The following is a 16,379-nucleotide window of genomic DNA, read 5'->3' as shown; positions in this document are numbered from 1 at the left end:
GGAGGCAGAGCATAGCCATCATGGCTACTGGCCACTGATAGTCTTATCCTCCATGAATTTGCTCAATCCTCTTTTAAAGCCATCTAAGTTGGTGGCTATCACTGCCTCCTGAAGGCCCTGTTTGGTCACCACTTGCTTGCTCACTGGTGTGATTTAAGAACTTAATTTTCAATACCATCCAAGGGGGAAAAGACATTCTTACCTACAGAGGCCATGTTTTCATTGTTCTCTGGCATGACTTCCTTGTGAAGAGATCTTTGCCCTGAATTTTGGAGATCTCACCCAGCTTGGTGAAATATACACTGAAAGAAAGAAAGAAAGATTCTCTAATCAGAAATAATATATTCCTGAACTCTATATTTCCATTGAGTTTTTGCATTTCAATATTCTCCACTAAATACCACTTCTTATACATGCTTATTCAGAAATGTTTTAGCTGTCCATTTCAACCAGGGTCCAGTAACCCTCATGATATGATAGATGCACAGATTCTCTGGACTTTGTTTTTGAGCTGTTTACACACCCCATGCTTTAAAGGGGTTTTTTGTCATATACAGTAACATACATCATTAACTTATGGAATTTGCTGTCTTAAGTTGTGCTAGTTGGCACTAGCTTGGATGTCTTTAAAAAGGAGATAAAACCAGGTAACAGTGATGCAGCAGCTAAAAAAGCCAATGCAATTCTGGGCTGCATCAATAGGAGTATAGCATCTAGATCAAGGGAAAAGATTATTGCTTACCCAATCTTTTACATCTCCATTAAATCCAAAATTCACCATTAAACTACAGGTGTTATTCCAATTCTATTAACGATTTTAACAGTTTGCAATGGTTTTTAAGATAAATTATAAATTTTCCCCAGTCTTTATTCCAATTTTGGTCTTTCTGATTCTTCCGGTCATTTTTGCCATTTCGGCATAATCAATCAACTTAATCTGCCATTCTTCTCTGGTTGGGGCATTATCTTCTTTCCATATATTTTCAGGACCCAGGTTATTTCTAGGGTTTTGTTTTGAACGTTTATTTTTTGTTGTAACCTACCCTGGGACCTCAGGGTGAAGGTCGAAGGTATATAATACGGTATTGATATCAACAAGAACAATAATAATTTGCGGTCAGATAAACTAGCGTTCTTAAGGCTGGGGGGGGTGTCATTTCTTTCTCTCTCTCTTTTAAATAGAGCTCTCCCCTCGCCCCAGGACTGAGCCTTTTTTCTCTTTCTGCAGCTCCCCCTCCCCATGTCCTGGGCAGGGAGGGGGTTTGAACCCCAACTGGGTGTTCAGAGGAGACCCACTTTGGTCCATCTCCAAGAGCCAGTGGTGGCGAAGTGGTTAGAGACTGTTGGACTAGGGACTGGGAGGTCATGGCTGGAAGACCCCGCGTGGCCATGAAACTCTCACTGGGCTTGACCTTGGGCTGTCGGCCGTCTTCTCGCAGCCTAACCCACCTCACAAGTTGTGAGGATGAAATGGGGAGTTGGAGGGGGGGGGGAGAACAACCAGGGAAGTCACCTTGAGGAAGGGCAGGGAAGGAGCGGTGCAAATGCAATGAAATAGCAAACTAAATAAACAAACCCACCCGACAGAAGCCCTACATGCAATTCCCAGAGGAAATTGGGGTGAGGGTCTTTCTCTCTCTCTCCTGCCTCTTCCCCTCCCCCCCCGCTTAATTTTTGGATCCTACCCCACTTCCACTGCTGCACCTGAGTACCTGTCAGGGAAAAAGGCGGGGTATTAATAAATAACAACAATTCTATTAATACGTTGTAACAACAACAACGACAACGACGACAACGACAACAACAACAACGACAACGACAACAACAACGACAACAACAACAACGTTGTCCCGCCCTGTACGCGCACCCACCTCGCAGAGCAACCGCTCAGTCTGTCCGCCAGCCTCTCTCTTGTTGGAAGACAAAAAGGAAGCGCCCCCCCGCCGCTATTCCTCCCCCATTAGACCATTTTCCTGTCGCTCTAGGAAACAGAGCTCAGCTCGTTTAACCCTTAGAGAGCAGAGTGGGTGGCAGAAACAAAAAAGGCGCGCTCTTATCCTATTCTCCTGTCAGAGCTACAATTCCCGGAGTTTCCTGACTGTTAAAACCGCTCGGAATTGTGAAGGTTTGCAGAATGCGACGTGGTAGTGGGGGGGGGGGAGCGAGAGCGAGAGCGAGAGCGCGTACTGCCCGGCGCTCCAAAGGTTAAACGAATTGAGTTGAGATTCCTAGAGAGGCAGTAAAAAGGAAAAGAAATTGAAGTGGGCAAGGCAATAGTAAAGCGCGCTCCTTTTTATGTTCCAGGAAAGGGACTGACCTCCTGAGATTCCCTTGGCAAAGAGGTAAAGCCTCAGTGTTGGGTGAAAGATGCTTGGATCCTGTATGCCTCCCTCTGGCAACTGCTGCAGCCCAGCTGGTGTCAAATGCATTGCTCTGCTTTCCTTTGGACCATATCCGAGAGGCTGAGAGGCGGGTCGTGTCCCCTGGGCACCCCAGCAGGACCTCCAGAAACACAGCCCAGGCTTGTGCCGGCCCCCGCCCCGGGGGGCCACTTGGGTGCTGCAAACGCAGCAAAAACAACCTGAGAGGCAGCAGGGAGGGGACACCCCAAATTGCAAGGAAGGGGACAATCCCGCCACAGTTTTGCTCTCTGCCGCAAAGGAAGGTAGGTAATGGGGGTTGATGTGTCCAAATCCAAAGTGGGCCCCAAATATCTGCATTCTTTCCATTGCAAGGGCCTCTTAAATGCTTCACCCCCAATATGAGCTCAGGCCTCACTGAGAGGGAGCTGAGTGATGCAAAGCTGAGCTCAGGGGCTAGGTGGGTGTGTTTGTGTTCTCATGTACTGTCTGCACTTTGGAAAGTCTGGACTTTGAAGTCATCTTATTTTACTTGTTATATTGTATCGTATTGCATTGTTTTAATTAGTGTTTTGTTCCATATAATTTTGGATTATGTGGAATATCTGAGCTTTATCTGAGTGGAGGTGGTAACTGAGTAATTTTGTTGTTCCCTCAAGGGGACAATGACAATAAAGATTATATCATCTTATCTTATCTTATCCTATCATCTTATCTTATCAGTGAGCTAAGGTGGCAAAAAGCAAGCGGACTGGACTAGATGGCTCTCGTGATCCCTTCCAACTCTACGATTCTGTGGGCAATCTCTTCCCCCCCCTCCAAAGCTGTGCATGTTGTTTGGGTACTAACTAAAAAAAAAGGGACTTCCTTCATTTAGCTTTAAAGTGTGTTTCTTTTTCAATTTCCTTTTTTTTTTAAATAAATACTTTATTAAGGTTTAAAATTAAAATACAGTCCACGCATACTCAAAGATCACAATCATACCAAACATAAATTCAAATATACAAAATCATATAAATCATAACGTACAGAATCATACAAAATCATGTAAATTATAATATACAAAATCATATAGATTATATGATAGTAAAGAAAAGAAAGAAGGAAGGGGGGAAGGGTGTATTGGGAAGAGAAGGGGAAAAGAAGAGAGGGGAGGAAAAAGGAGGAGAAAGACAAATGAAAAAAGAAGAAAAGAGAAAGAGAGAAGAGAGAAAGAGGGGAAACATACATTCATCTCATCATTCTCATCCAGAAACAATCCGTAGCGATGTTATCTAAACTCCCACTAAAGACTCCCACTTATCCCTATTCTCAGATTTCTCTAGATATTATTTCCTATTACCGCATTCCCCATTAGATATAATTCAATACACATGTCCAATATCCATTTCATAAGGTATCAGATTAATAACATTAATAACATTTAAATTGTAAAAAAAAAAGTATAATAAGATAATAAATTTCTCCTTTCCCTCATCTCCATATGTTTTATTTTCTTTTGGCTCAATACGGGGTGCTAGAAGTAGACCCAAGACTTTACCATGGGGCACTGTCCCTTCATGTACTCCCCAAATTTGTCCCAATTTTGCTGAAATTTTTTTTAGAGTGTCCTCTAATTGAATTAGTCAGGTTGTCTAAATCCAAATAACTTAATAGTTTCTCCTGCCATTCCAATATGCTGGGTATTTCTTTCTTTTTCCAATAGGATGCGATCAGAGTTCTCGCCGCTGCTGTTGCGTACAAGAACAATGTCTCATCCTGTGGCTTAATTGTACTATCTGTAATACCCAGCAGAAAGGATTCAGGGCTTTTCTTTATGTTATATTTAAGTATTTTTTTGATTTCTTCAAGAACTTGATTCCAAAATTTTTCAATTCCCTCACAGTGCCACCATGTGTGTATGTATGTCCCCGTTTCCCCCCTGCACTTCCAACATAAATTATCTTTGGTCTTGTACATCTTGTGAATTTTGACAGGGGTTAAGTGCCACCTATAGAACATTTTGACCATGTTCTCTCTGACTCCCTCTGAGGCTGTAAATTTCCATGTTGTTTTCCATAAACGTTCCCATTGATCAACATGTATACTTTTCCCTATGTCAATAGCCCATTTTGTCATCACCTCCTTGCCCATTTCATCTTTGGTTTCCCATTCTAACAGCACATTATACATCTTTGAAATGATTTTGATTTCCGGTTGTATTAAATTCTTTTCCAATAAAGAGGGTTCTTCCAGAAAGCCTAATTGTTTCTTTTTCAGTTTCCACCTTGATATCATTTGCGCAATGTAAAAACCAGAGGCAACTTAACCAGAGCGCTTAGTGCTTATTTCGATACAGTGAGTTTATTACAGTCATAGACCAGCATTTAACCCTGTAAGCTCTATAGTATTAGTAATAATAATAATAATAATAATAATAATAATAATAATAAATCAAGCTGCAAGGGGTCAACTGGATACCTTTCCTTTGTTTTGGAATTTTTTGTTATTATTTTTAAATATAAGAATAATTTATTATTTATTATTTATATATTTACTATTTCAAAATATAAAAATAATGAATATTCTAACGCATACCACAATACAGGAACTGCTGCTGCCAAACATTCATTGTGAAAAGTAAGTCCTGTGATGGTTCTGCTGTGTTTCACAGTGCACAGCTGCTGCAGATGTGGCTTTTTGAGCTTTGGCTTGTGCAAAGTGACTGAGAGGTTTTGAGCAGTGTCATTCTGGATGGGTTGTGAGCCTGCCATCCACCACAATAGATCACAAGTATATATATATATATTATTTTTGCTTCTTCGGTCATACTTAAACCAGTTGTAAAATGTATCCTTGTGAGAGGCACCATGGATACGCTCAACGAATCCTAGGAACGGTAGTCTCTCCCTTCCCACCGAATTTAACAAACTACTATCCCCAAGGTACCTTTGGGAAAGCCATGTGCTTTGAACGTGTTTTAGATGTATGGTGTGGAGGTGACATAGGCATGTGGCTTTGTTGTGAAACTCTGTCTGAAAGGATTTGCCTCTTTCATTTTTCTAGCACTGCCAGATATTAAGATGAACCAGCAGAGAAGGGTGTGTGATCTTCAGGGCCTTGACTCTTGCACAATTAAAATAATAATATTTGTTTGGAGGCTTATTGTTATTGCTTGTTATTATGGTATGCATTTCTGTGCTTTTATATAGTAAACCACCCTTTGATCAAGGGTAGTATAGAAATGTAAGAAATATTAATAATCAAATAAAAACGAGACACAAGTCTCTTCAGTTATTGCACCCCTTTCATTCTTTGCTGGGAAACGTAGTAAGATTTTTTTTTAATGTACATGGGCATTTATTTCTTAATAGATAATTTTCTTTATTTTTTCAGGGGCTGGAATCCTTTGAGGAGGCAGCTGTGTATTTCACCAAAGTGGAGTGAGATCTCCTCGATCCAGGCTAAAAAGATATCCAAGAAAGCCATGCCAGAGAATTGTGGGAATATGGCCTCTCTGGGTAAGGACTCCTTTTCCTTGGTTGATACATGTTTATTGATGTATTTTATATATTTATTATATTTCTATCCCACCTTTCCTCCAAGGAGCTCAGGGTGGTGTACATAGCTCTCCTCTTCCATATTTTATCCTCACAGCAACCCTGTGATATACCGTGTTTCGCACATTTTAAGACACCGTCTTATATTAATTTTACTCAAGAAAATAAGCCTATGGCTTATTTTCGGGGGGTGTCTAAAAATGTTTATTACCATAAGTACCGCATGGTTCTGGGCACCTGCCGCCTCCTGCTGCATTGCTGCTGCTGGCTCCCGGAGGCTCGGGGCGCTCTGCGCGGCGCTGTTGGGCACCTCCGGGAGGAGGAGGAGGCGGCCTGCCAGGTCGGCGCCCAGCAACCCCGAGCCACGTGGCGTTTTCAACCGTAAGCAACAAAGCAAGGCGCAAGGGTAACTGAAAGGAAACACATTTTTAAAATGGCAAAGGGGGCAAGCCGCTTGTGCACTCGGCGGTGGCAGCGAAGCCCAGAAGCCTATTTGACTATGAGGAGCGGGAGAGGAAGCGGCGGGAGCGATAACAAAACCCCACTTCTCGCCCCTTTTTCTCAACTCGCCTGAGAGAACCAAGAGAAAAGCACGGTGTTTGTTGTTAGTTGCCTTGGCAACCCGAAACGGGACGGCAAGTGGGGAGGGACACAAGAGCGAACCGTTAGTGGATCTGTCGGCCGATCGCTCTTGCGCTCGCGGCATGGCCAGAGAAGGAGGTGGTGGCGAGACCAAGCCTTTTGGCCGAAGCAGGGAGCCAGCGCTCCTGTTGTTTCTAGTCAGGGCCCATTGACTTGGGACTCTGCGGGGCGGAGCGGGAGCCGGCAGCCGCCTCAGGGGCTCGCGGTGTGGGAATGTTCAGGAATGTGGATGAGGAGATATTGTTTAATATATCCTATCCCCGCTTGCGCTAGCAAGCACAAAACTTTAGCAGAGTAAAACATTCCCCTTTTGCAAAATACACAGCAGAAGAACGTTTGCGCAGGCTTGATTTAAGCCACTAAAATAAAGTGTATTTTCCTGGTATTTCCCCTTTTTCCCTCTTAAAAGAAAAGACACAACACAATGCTCTTAAAAGTATAAAAGATGTTTACTTACAAGCATCTCGAGGTACAGCACACTCAAGAGGTAGACTTGCTTAGTTAAAAGGTAATATATACATTGTGAAGTTCACTTATAAGAAGTGAGACTCCATCTCATCTCTCTCTCTAGGCTGGAGGCCTTGAGGGAGAGACTCACTAAGATGTGTGTAGTCCAAGAGGTCTGGTCCAAGAGAGGGAAAATGGCTGTTTCCTTCAGGATTTATCTGCCACTTCCTCAACTCATTTGCATGTGAAGGAAGAGGAAACTACGCTTAGTCATATCCTCCTCCTCAGTCCTCCAAGTGGACTATCTAGGGATTGTTGTGACTTGACTGCACTTAACCCTTTGCATCCCACAAACCCCTTCTCAGGCAATTCACAACATACACAAAAACATACATAAATAACTTTAATCAACCACCCAAGAGTCCCAGCTTGCCACGAAGATCCTGGAACTTCTCTCTTGGCAGGGGCTTTGTTAGGACATCTGCAGTCATCTGGTCAGTGTTGCAGTAACACATTTCAACAAGTCCATCCTCGATCACCTGGCGTATGTAGTGGTACCTGACCCCAATGTGTTTGGTGCGTGCAAGGAACTTTTCACTTTGTGTCAGCTTCATACTGCTCTGATTGTCCTCCATCAAGCTGACAGGTCCCGTTCTTGGCACGCCAAAGTCCTTCAGGAGCTGATCCAGCCAGGGGATCTCTCTGCAAGCTTCCGAAGCCGCAATGTACTCAGATTCTGTGGACGATAAAGCTACACATTTCTGTTTATAGCTGCCCCATGCAATAGCTCCGTCCCCATACATAAAAACATAGCCACTTGTGGATTTATAATCCTTATTGTCCCCAGCCCAATCCGCATCAGTGTACCCAAGCAGTTTAGGGTCTCTGACAGCTGGCAGTTTTAATTTACAGTCCATGGTTCCCTTTAGATAACGAACAACCCTCTTAACTCCAGCCCAATCATGCTCAGTGGGACAACTTACTTTCCTACTTAGGATCCCCACTGCACTTGCCAGGTCAGGTCTGCATGTGGTAACCAAATACAAAAGTTTGCCGACCGCTGACCTGTATTGCGTGTTGTTTGGCAGCAACTTCGAACCTTGTTGATTCTTCAAGAAGTCTGTGGCCATCGGTGTCGCAACTGGGTGTGCGTCCTGCATCTGCATGCTTTCAATCAGTTCAGTTATCTTTTGCCTTTGGCTGAGTAAGAACGATCCATCCTCTTCTCTCTCAACTTGAATTCCCAAGTAGTATTTCACTTTTCCAAGTTCCTTGACCTCTACTTCCCTGTTGAGGTGTTTGACTATGTCTTTATAGTCTTTCTCATTTGACGTAGAAATTAAAAGGTCGTCAACAAAGGCTAAAATGTACGAAAACTGTCCATTCCTTTGTTTGGTGTACAAGCACTTATCAGCAGTCCCTTGCTTGTACCCAAGCTGCACCAGCATCTCATGGAGTTTCTGGTTCCAAGCCCTCGCTGCTTGCTTCAAACCATAAAGTCCTTTCTGCAGCTTGCACACTAGATGTGCCTCATTTGGTTTAATGAAACCTTTGGGCTGCTTCATATAAATCTGCTCAGAAATTTCGCCGTGAAGAAAGGCTGTCGCAATGTCAATATGGTAAACTGACATTTGCTTAGATGCTGCAATACTTAAAAGTAGTCTGACACTGCTGTATCGAACTGTCGGTGCAAACACTTGATCGTAATCCTCTCCATACTTCTGGGAAAAACCTTGTGCCACAAGCCTAGCTTTGTAGCGTTGCACCTCCCCTTCTGAACCCTTTTTAACCTTGAACACCCATTTACTTCCAATTGCTTCCTTACCAGGAGGTAGTTCTGTGAGTGTCCAGGTCCTGTTCCGATGAAGTGCATCTATCTCCTCCTGAGCAGCTTTCCTCCAGAGACTGGCTTCATCTGGTGGCATCCTCTCTATCTCTTCCCATTTGGAAGGTTCCTGTGGAGACGCCGACCTTGTAAGGTAGGACAGCCGTAATGGTGGAACACCTCTGTTGGTTCTGGATGAGCGTCTGACCTCTGGTCTTTCGACCGCATCAGCTTCCTCATCCTCCTCCAGCAGTGGCATATCCCCATACAGCTGCTCGTCATCATCTTCGTCTCTGGTGCTGCCAGGGGCCTGGACCTCCACGTCTTCTCGGGTGTCACCTATAGGGGGTGCTACGACACTAGAAGTTGGATTAGTACTTTGTATTGGTTCAAAAGGAAAAATCACAAATTCCTCATCCTGTGGCTCCTTGGAACAATCAATGGCAGTGTCCTTTGTATCAACTTTGCCTTGCTCATCGAAGTAAATTACATGCTGCGAACTTGTCTTGCCAGTTTGCGGATCCAAGACTCTATATCCTTTTCCTCCAGAAGCGTACCCAACTAGGATCCCTGCCTTCGCTCTGGAATCAAGTTTGTGTCTGTGCTCCTTGGGCACATGATAGTAGCACAAACTTCCAAATACACGTATATGTGACAAATTTGGGGCTTTTCCATGCCAAAGTTCAAATGGTGTGCGCTCTGCGCCTTTTGTGGGCAGTCTGTTCTGAAGATAGACTGAGCAACGAGCCGCTTCACCCCACAGCCTGTGTGACAAGTTAGCTTCCTTTAGCATGCACCTTGTCATTTCCAAAATGGATCTAAATTTCCTCTCTGCAATTGAGTTTTGTTGGGGTGTGTAGGCAACTGTGGTCACGTGTGATATGCCTTCTCTAGCCATGACGGCCTGCATCTCATGTGAACAAAATTCCCCACCATTATCGGACATTAAAATGGAAGGGGCTCGCTGGAACTTGTTCTTGACCATGTTAAGATAGTCCCTGAACAATTCCACTGTCTCACTCTTCTCCTTGATAAAGTAGGCTACGCAGAATCTCGAGAAATCGTCCAAAAATATCAAAATATATTTATTACCTCCTAGAGAAGACACATTCATTGGTCCACATAGATCTGTATGGACAATGTCCAATACTTTAGTGCTTCTCTTCTCTGCACAACGTGGGAAAGAAGGTTTAGTTGCTTTCTCACTAACACAAGTTATACATTTTGATGTTGGTGTATTTGTGTTGCTTTGCTTTACCTGCAGACCTCTCACAAGATCACCTTTCTGTAGTTCCAGAATAACGTTGGTGTCTCTGTGTCCAAGTCTCTTGTGCCAGAGTTCCAGACTTCCTTCGTCCTTTTGACTTGGTTGCGCCACCTTTGCAGACTGGTTCTGCTGGTTCTCTGAAACATTAAGCTCATATACACCATCCTTTAGTGTGCCTTGAACATAAACTTCATCATGCTTAGTCACAATACATTGTCCTTTTTCAAATGTAATTTTAAAACCTTTCCTGTCCAAACTGGACACGCTGAGTAAGTTGCAATTAAGCTTTGGTGCAAACTTAACTTCAGTTATCTTAGTATTAATTATTTCATGATCTACGTTGAATTTCAAATTCACAGTTCCTGAACCAATTGCCTTTACAATGTTGCCATCAGCAATCTCAATTTCAGAGGTTTCATCCCCATTAATCTCATTAAAATACTCCTTTTCATAACAGAAATGAGAACTCGCTCCACTGTCAAGAATCCACTTATTGCGCTTATTTTCACAATCCTGGACAGCTAAACTCCTCTCCTGCATCAACATGGTTTGCTCATGACTCCCCTTCTTAACACCTTGTGGTTTTGAGGGGTGGGATTCAACTTTATCCCCATTTTGACTCTTGCAGTTCCTTGCTATGTGGTTTTTCCCATTGCATTTAAAACAAATTATTTCTCTAGATGTCTGTCTGGACTTTCCAAAATGCTTGGATGCATAGCTGCTATCCTTCCTCCTTGGATTCCTTTCTTGAGAATCAAGGCTATCTCTGCATTCCTCTCTTAAATGGTTGATAAGCTCATTAAAAGTTAAATCCTTTGTGTGATCCATTATACTTTTAAATGGAGCAAACGTAGGTCCCAATGATGCAAGCATAAACGTTACTTTAGTCACATCATCAAAGGCTCTGGGAGTAAGGGCAATTCTTTGAACAATCTCAGAAAAATTCTTAAAATGCTCTGTAAACTCTTCTCTAGAATTCATCTTCAACTTGAGTAACTTATCCAACAAGTATCTATAGGAACTCTCTGTAGATTGTGCATAAATGCGTTCAATGTCCTCTAGGATCTTAGATGCATCATCTTCAAAATTTATCATTGATAGATGCTCATTCCTCAAACTGCTCAAAATTATGTGCTTGGCTTCATCATTTTTAATACTCCAAGCTTCTATCTTAGCTAAAGCTTCTGCATCGGTTCCTGTAGGCTTTTCTTCCTTAATGGCCTGCAGAACACGCCTAGCAGCAAGATAAACTAAAACGCGCTGCTTCCACTGCACAAAATTATTGTCATCCAGCAGCATAAAACTTGGTCTTGCCTCACTATCAAAACTGGAGCTTGCCATCTTAAAACTTCAAAAATTTCCAAAATTCAAAAATCTTTCAAAAATCAAATTCAAAATCTCAAAAATATCTTCACTACCTCTGAGCTTTCTCAGTGCTGTAAACTCTGAGGGAGGGGAGGGGTAGTTAATCCCCCAAGCACACTGCAGAACAAAGAGACCATGTGCTCAACCAGGAAATCCTAACTGGAAAAATCCTACAGAGTTCAAAATCACAATCCAAATCAATCCTTCAAAAATACACAAAATACGCAACTCTGGGCCGCAATAACCCTTTGTGGGAATGTTCAGGAATGTGGATGAGGAGATATTGTTTAATATATCCTATCCCCGCTTGCGCTAGCAAGCACAAAACTTTAGCAGAGTAAAACATTCCCCTTTTGCAAAATACACAGCAGAAGAACGTTTGCGCAGGCTTGATTTAAGCCACTAAAATAAAGTGTATTTTCCTGGTATTTCCCCTTTTTCCCTCTTAAAAGAAAAGACACAACACAATGCTCTTAAAAGTATAAAAGATGTTTACTTACAAGCATCTCGAGGTACAGCACACTCAAGAGGTAGACTTGCTTAGTTAAAAGGTAATATATACATTGTGAAGTTCACTTATAAGAAGTGAGACTCCATCTCATCTCTCTCTCTAGGCTGGAGGCCTTGAGGGAGAGACTCACTAAGATGTGTGTAGTCCAAGAGGTCTGGTCCAAGAGAGGGAAAATGGCTGTTTCCTTCAGGATTTATCTGCCACTTCCTCAACTCATTTGCATGTGAAGGAAGAGGAAACTACGCTTAGTCATATCCTCCTCCTCAGTCCTCCAAGTGGACTATCTAGGGATTGTTGTGACTTGACTGCACTTAACCCTTTGCATCCCACACGCGGAGCGCCCTGAGCCTCCAGGAGCAACGCTCGGGGCGCTCTGTGCAGCGCTGCTGGGCGCCGACCTGACAGGCTGCTTCCTCCTCCTGCTGCCGCCGCCGGCGTTATTGCCGTACTGAATCCACGAAAACCGAAGCGGCTGGGGTCAGGAGCACCCGAGCCAGCGGCCTCGTCTCTTCCTGGCCCTGCCAAGGAGGCCTGCCGCCCCGCCGCCCGGAGCTGCTGGGCGCTCCATCCGCGCTGCTGAGTGCTCTGCGCTGCAGCAGCCGGTTCCGGGTGAAATCACTTCAAACGGCGTTTTTAAACGCCATTTTCCCTCCTCAGCGCTGAAGTACCTCCTAGGCGCGCGCTACAGCTGAGCCAGGAACAGCTGATTCCCGTGCTTCAGCTGATCTGCACCTCCCCGCTCTGCTTCCTTGCTTCGCCGGTGCCTGGGTGCTCCGTGCTGCAGCAGCCGGTTCCAGGCCCCGAGCTGGCAGGCATGTCTTATTTTCAGGGTATGTCTTACATTTCTCAAATGCTTAAAATTGCTGCCCTGGCTTACTTTATGACTACGTCTTAAAAAGGGGGAAACACGGTAGGTCATGCTTAGAGGCAGTGACTGGCCCAAGTTCACTTAGTGTTGGTCCTTTTTGTGATATTTCTCAAGGCCCTGTAGGGATGCCAGTGTGGAAATGGGAGGCTGGGCCATGTGTTCTGGACATGCCTTCCCTGCTACACTGTGTTAGACCTGACCTTGGCTGTTGCCATACACACACACTTCCATTGAGGGAGAAGTGATGCTTGCAATGTTAGTCATGGATGTGAGTGTAATGCTATATCCTCCTGCTGCAGGCTTTTTCTCCCAAACAGTAGATGAGGTGGTAAACCTCAGGCTCTTGGTAGGAACTAAGTGGAATTTAATCCTCCCTTTCACACACCCGTTGCAAAAAGAAAATATCATTGCATGTAGAAAGCTAGCTGTCAGGGAGCAAGTCTTACCAAGCTGTGTCCCTGACATGCTGGTTTTGTGTGTGTTTTGTTTTATTTTCATTTTTTTATGCCTTCCGTAACTTGGGCACTTGTCCTGCAGCCTGAAATCACACACTAAAATCACATACTGCCCAGGCCTCTTGTGGCAACAAATTCCATAGTTAAATTATGTGTCATGTGAAGAAGAATTTTCTCTTTCTCATCCTGAATCTTCCAACATTCAGCTTCCTGGGCTGACCCAGAGTTATAGTATTATGATAAGGGGAGAGAATCTCTCTTAATCTCTCTCTCCATCATGCATTATGCTATTTGCATCATATACCTGCTTTACTTGCCATTTTTCTTGCCGATAAAGCTTGGTTCATTGTCACATTTCCTCTCAGGAAAGTTGTGCCACCCTCTTGGTCACTTTCAAGGTCCTTTATAAATATACAGAGTGCATATATTGCTGGGGTTCTCATACACACAAACACCCTTATTATATTAAGTTGCAGAAATTGAGATCAAAGTTGTATCGCAGAAGGAAGAAAAAACTCTCATCCATTTCTACACCTACTGAAATCAAGTAGGAAATGGACCAAAATGAACTCAGGTTATTTTCTGAGACAGTAGCATATTCAAAAGGTGATACAGGTTTCAGGAAGGGGAGATTTTGGAGTTGTTTTTAAAAATAGTAACTGGTAATTGTGCTTGTTGAAATCCTTGGCTACTGTTTTAATCTCTTTATGGGATTTCCACCCCAAGCAGGTGATGAGCAAGACAGCGTGAATTATAGAAACCCATCAGTGGTATCACTAGAAACAACCCAAGCTGAAGCCAGAACAGAGACATTTGGAAATCAACAGGAACAAAAGAGGCTCAAGGGAAACCATTCAAAGAATGTGAAGATGCCCAGTGCTTCTCAGGATGCTGGCATCCACAAACCTCTGGCCGCACAAGATCAGAAAGGAAAGAGAAGCAAAAATATTCTAGTGGAGGAGAAAATATTAAAAAATGAACCAATATTAAATGGACACTGCAGAAACCAAACAGGAGAGAAACCGTATAGATGTATGGAATGTGGGAAAAGCTTCAGCGTGAGCAGTAGCCTTGCTACACATCAAAGAACCCACACAGGTGAGAAACCATATACATGCCTGGAGTGTGGGAAAAGTTTCATTGACAGTGGAAGTCTTTGTGCACATGCAAGAACCCACACAGGAGAGAAACCATATAAATGCTTGGAATGTGGAAAATGCTTCAGTGTAAGTGGAAGTCTGGCTTCACATCAAAGGACCCATACAGGGGAGAAACCATATACATGCCTGGAATGTGGAAAAAGCTTCAGTGTGAGCGGTAGCCTTGCTTCACATCAAAGAATTCACACCGGGGAGAAGCCCTATAAATGTATGGAGTGTGGAAAGAGCTTCACTGTAAACAGTAGCCTTACTTTACATTTAAGGACCCACACAGGGGAGAAACCATACGTATGCATGGAGTGCGGGAAAAGCTTTAACAAAAGTGGAAACCTTAATACACACCGACAAATTCACATGGGTGAAAAGCCATATAAATGTTTAGAATGTGGAAAGACCTTCAGTCAACATCAACACCTCACTTCACACAAAAGAACCCACACAGGGGAAAAACCATATAAATGTATGGAGTGTGGAATGAGCTTCAGCGATGGTGGAAGTCTTACTGCTCACAAAAGAACCCACACAGGAGAGAAACCATATAAATGCTCGGTATGTGAAAAGACTTTCAGTCAGTGCGGAAACCTTACGGCACATCAGAGAATCCACACAGGAGAGAAACCATATCAATGTATGGAATGTGGGAAAAGTTTCAGTGTGAGTGGGAGCCTTTCTGCACATCAAAGAACCCACACAGGAGAGCAACCCTATAAATGTGTGGAGTGTGGAAAGAGCTACAGCGTGAGCAGTAGTCTTACTTTACATCAAAGAACTCACACAGGCGAGAAACCCTATAAATGCAAGGAGTGTGGGAAGAGGTTTAGCAAAAGCAGAAACCTTAAAATACATCAGAAAACCCACACAATGAAGAAACCTGCCTGAGGTCTGTTCCTCAGACTTTCAGACTAAACAAGCTAGGCCTTAGCAATTGTGAGGGCATAGCTGGTACAGAAGCAGGATTCACAACACATACATACTGATGTGCAGGTAGAAGGGGCACCAAAGGCAACCAAGGCCTGAAAATAACTAGGACTGCCCAAAGAAGACCAGTGATAAGCTGTTATCGCAACAAAGGCCCAGGAATTTTTGCTCCTAATGAGCCCTCCTGGTTACTTGCTAGGTGGCAGGGAGCAGGAGTATCAATCATTGCTGAGGCCCACCAAAAAGGCCTGGAGGGCCACATGCTCTAGGTGATTCAGCTAGATAAGACATGCAACTAGATTATTCCCACTGGGTTTTTTGCCTTATTAGCTCCATGAAGAAAGGTTAGAATCTACAAGAGAAAACCTGGTGAAACAAGTCAAGTCAGTTCCTTTGTTAAAATAATTGCCCTGGCAGGTCTCATCAGCATCTTGAAGAGTTAGGTAGGAAGATATGTGTTGCCGAAGTGACAACTGAAGATGCTTCCAGGAAGGGATAAGCACTTCCCCACCCACTCACCTGATTGCATGCCGAGTCATCCTCAGGGGAGTTTGTTTTTGGTGTGAGATGCTGGAAGCTAGAGACTGACCCTGGAAACCTAATGGGAAGGCAAGATCTGAGTGTTTATGCTGTGAGCCCCTGCATCCTTTCTTAAGGCTGTATATAAATAAAACCATATATCCTAAATATATGTGCAAATAAAACCATATATCCTAAAGATAACCACCGACTTTATTCCAAGGAATCAAAATGATGGGTAAGCATTGGAATGTCTGGATTCTCTTGTAGCTCAGAGATTTGGGGGTGGAGGGCAACAACAAAAATTCTGTTTAGTTTTACAACATTTCATTTCATTCATTATATGTGGAGAACAAAAGCTGCTGTTCTTTATTATAAAAGAATAAATGAAAGGTTGCAAAAACACACAGAAAACAACATTGTGAAGAGAGGGAAACATTACTTAGAGAAACATTTGCCTAATGGCAAAATTCAATGCATTTCTGAGTAATTTTATGCCAGAG

General features: G+C 43.4%; 2 protein-coding genes across 6 annotated transcripts in view; one reads left to right on the top strand and one right to left on the bottom strand.

Annotated features, from left to right (window-relative positions):
• Positions 1 to 2,114, bottom strand: part of LOC118081414 (uncharacterized) — a 29,648-nt gene extending 27,534 nt beyond the window's left edge. The window contains exons 1-2 of one of the 2 annotated variants that reach the window (XM_060270747.2): positions 1,872 to 2,114; positions 203 to 302 (exon numbers count right to left, since the gene is read on the bottom strand). In XM_060270747.2, coding sequence (XP_060126730.1) covers positions 203 to 236 — 34 coding nt within the window. In that variant the 5' untranslated portion in view covers positions 237 to 302; positions 1,872 to 2,114. The remainder of the gene's footprint in view (positions 1 to 202; positions 303 to 1,871) is intronic. The other variant, XM_088664074.1, reaches the window with a different exon arrangement.
• A 123-nt stretch (positions 2,115 to 2,237) lies between these two features.
• Positions 2,238 to 16,080, top strand: LOC132591577 (uncharacterized). Of its 4 annotated transcripts, none has more exons than XM_088664142.1 (3): positions 2,238 to 2,342; positions 5,736 to 5,860; positions 14,009 to 16,080. In XM_088664142.1, the coding sequence occupies exons 2-3, from the start codon at positions 5,827 to 5,829 to the stop codon at positions 15,316 to 15,318; spliced, it is 1,344 nt and encodes a 447-aa protein (XP_088520268.1). In that variant the 5' UTR covers positions 2,238 to 2,342; positions 5,736 to 5,826; the 3' UTR covers positions 15,319 to 16,080. The 4 variants fall into 4 exon arrangements, with proteins under 4 accessions (XP_088520268.1, XP_060126773.1, XP_060126774.1 ...); XM_060270790.2 differs by having other exon boundaries at positions 14,006 to 16,080; XM_060270791.2 differs by having other exon boundaries at positions 2,240 to 2,665.
• The last annotated feature ends 299 nt before the right edge of the window (positions 16,081 to 16,379 follow it).

Source organism: Zootoca vivipara, chromosome 2 (genome assembly GCF_965207765.1).
Source record: "Zootoca vivipara chromosome 2, rZooViv2.hap1.1, whole genome shotgun sequence".
Classification (NCBI taxonomy): domain Eukaryota; kingdom Metazoa; phylum Chordata; class Lepidosauria; order Squamata; family Lacertidae; genus Zootoca; species Zootoca vivipara.
This window is presented reverse-complemented; position numbering and strand designations above follow the sequence as displayed.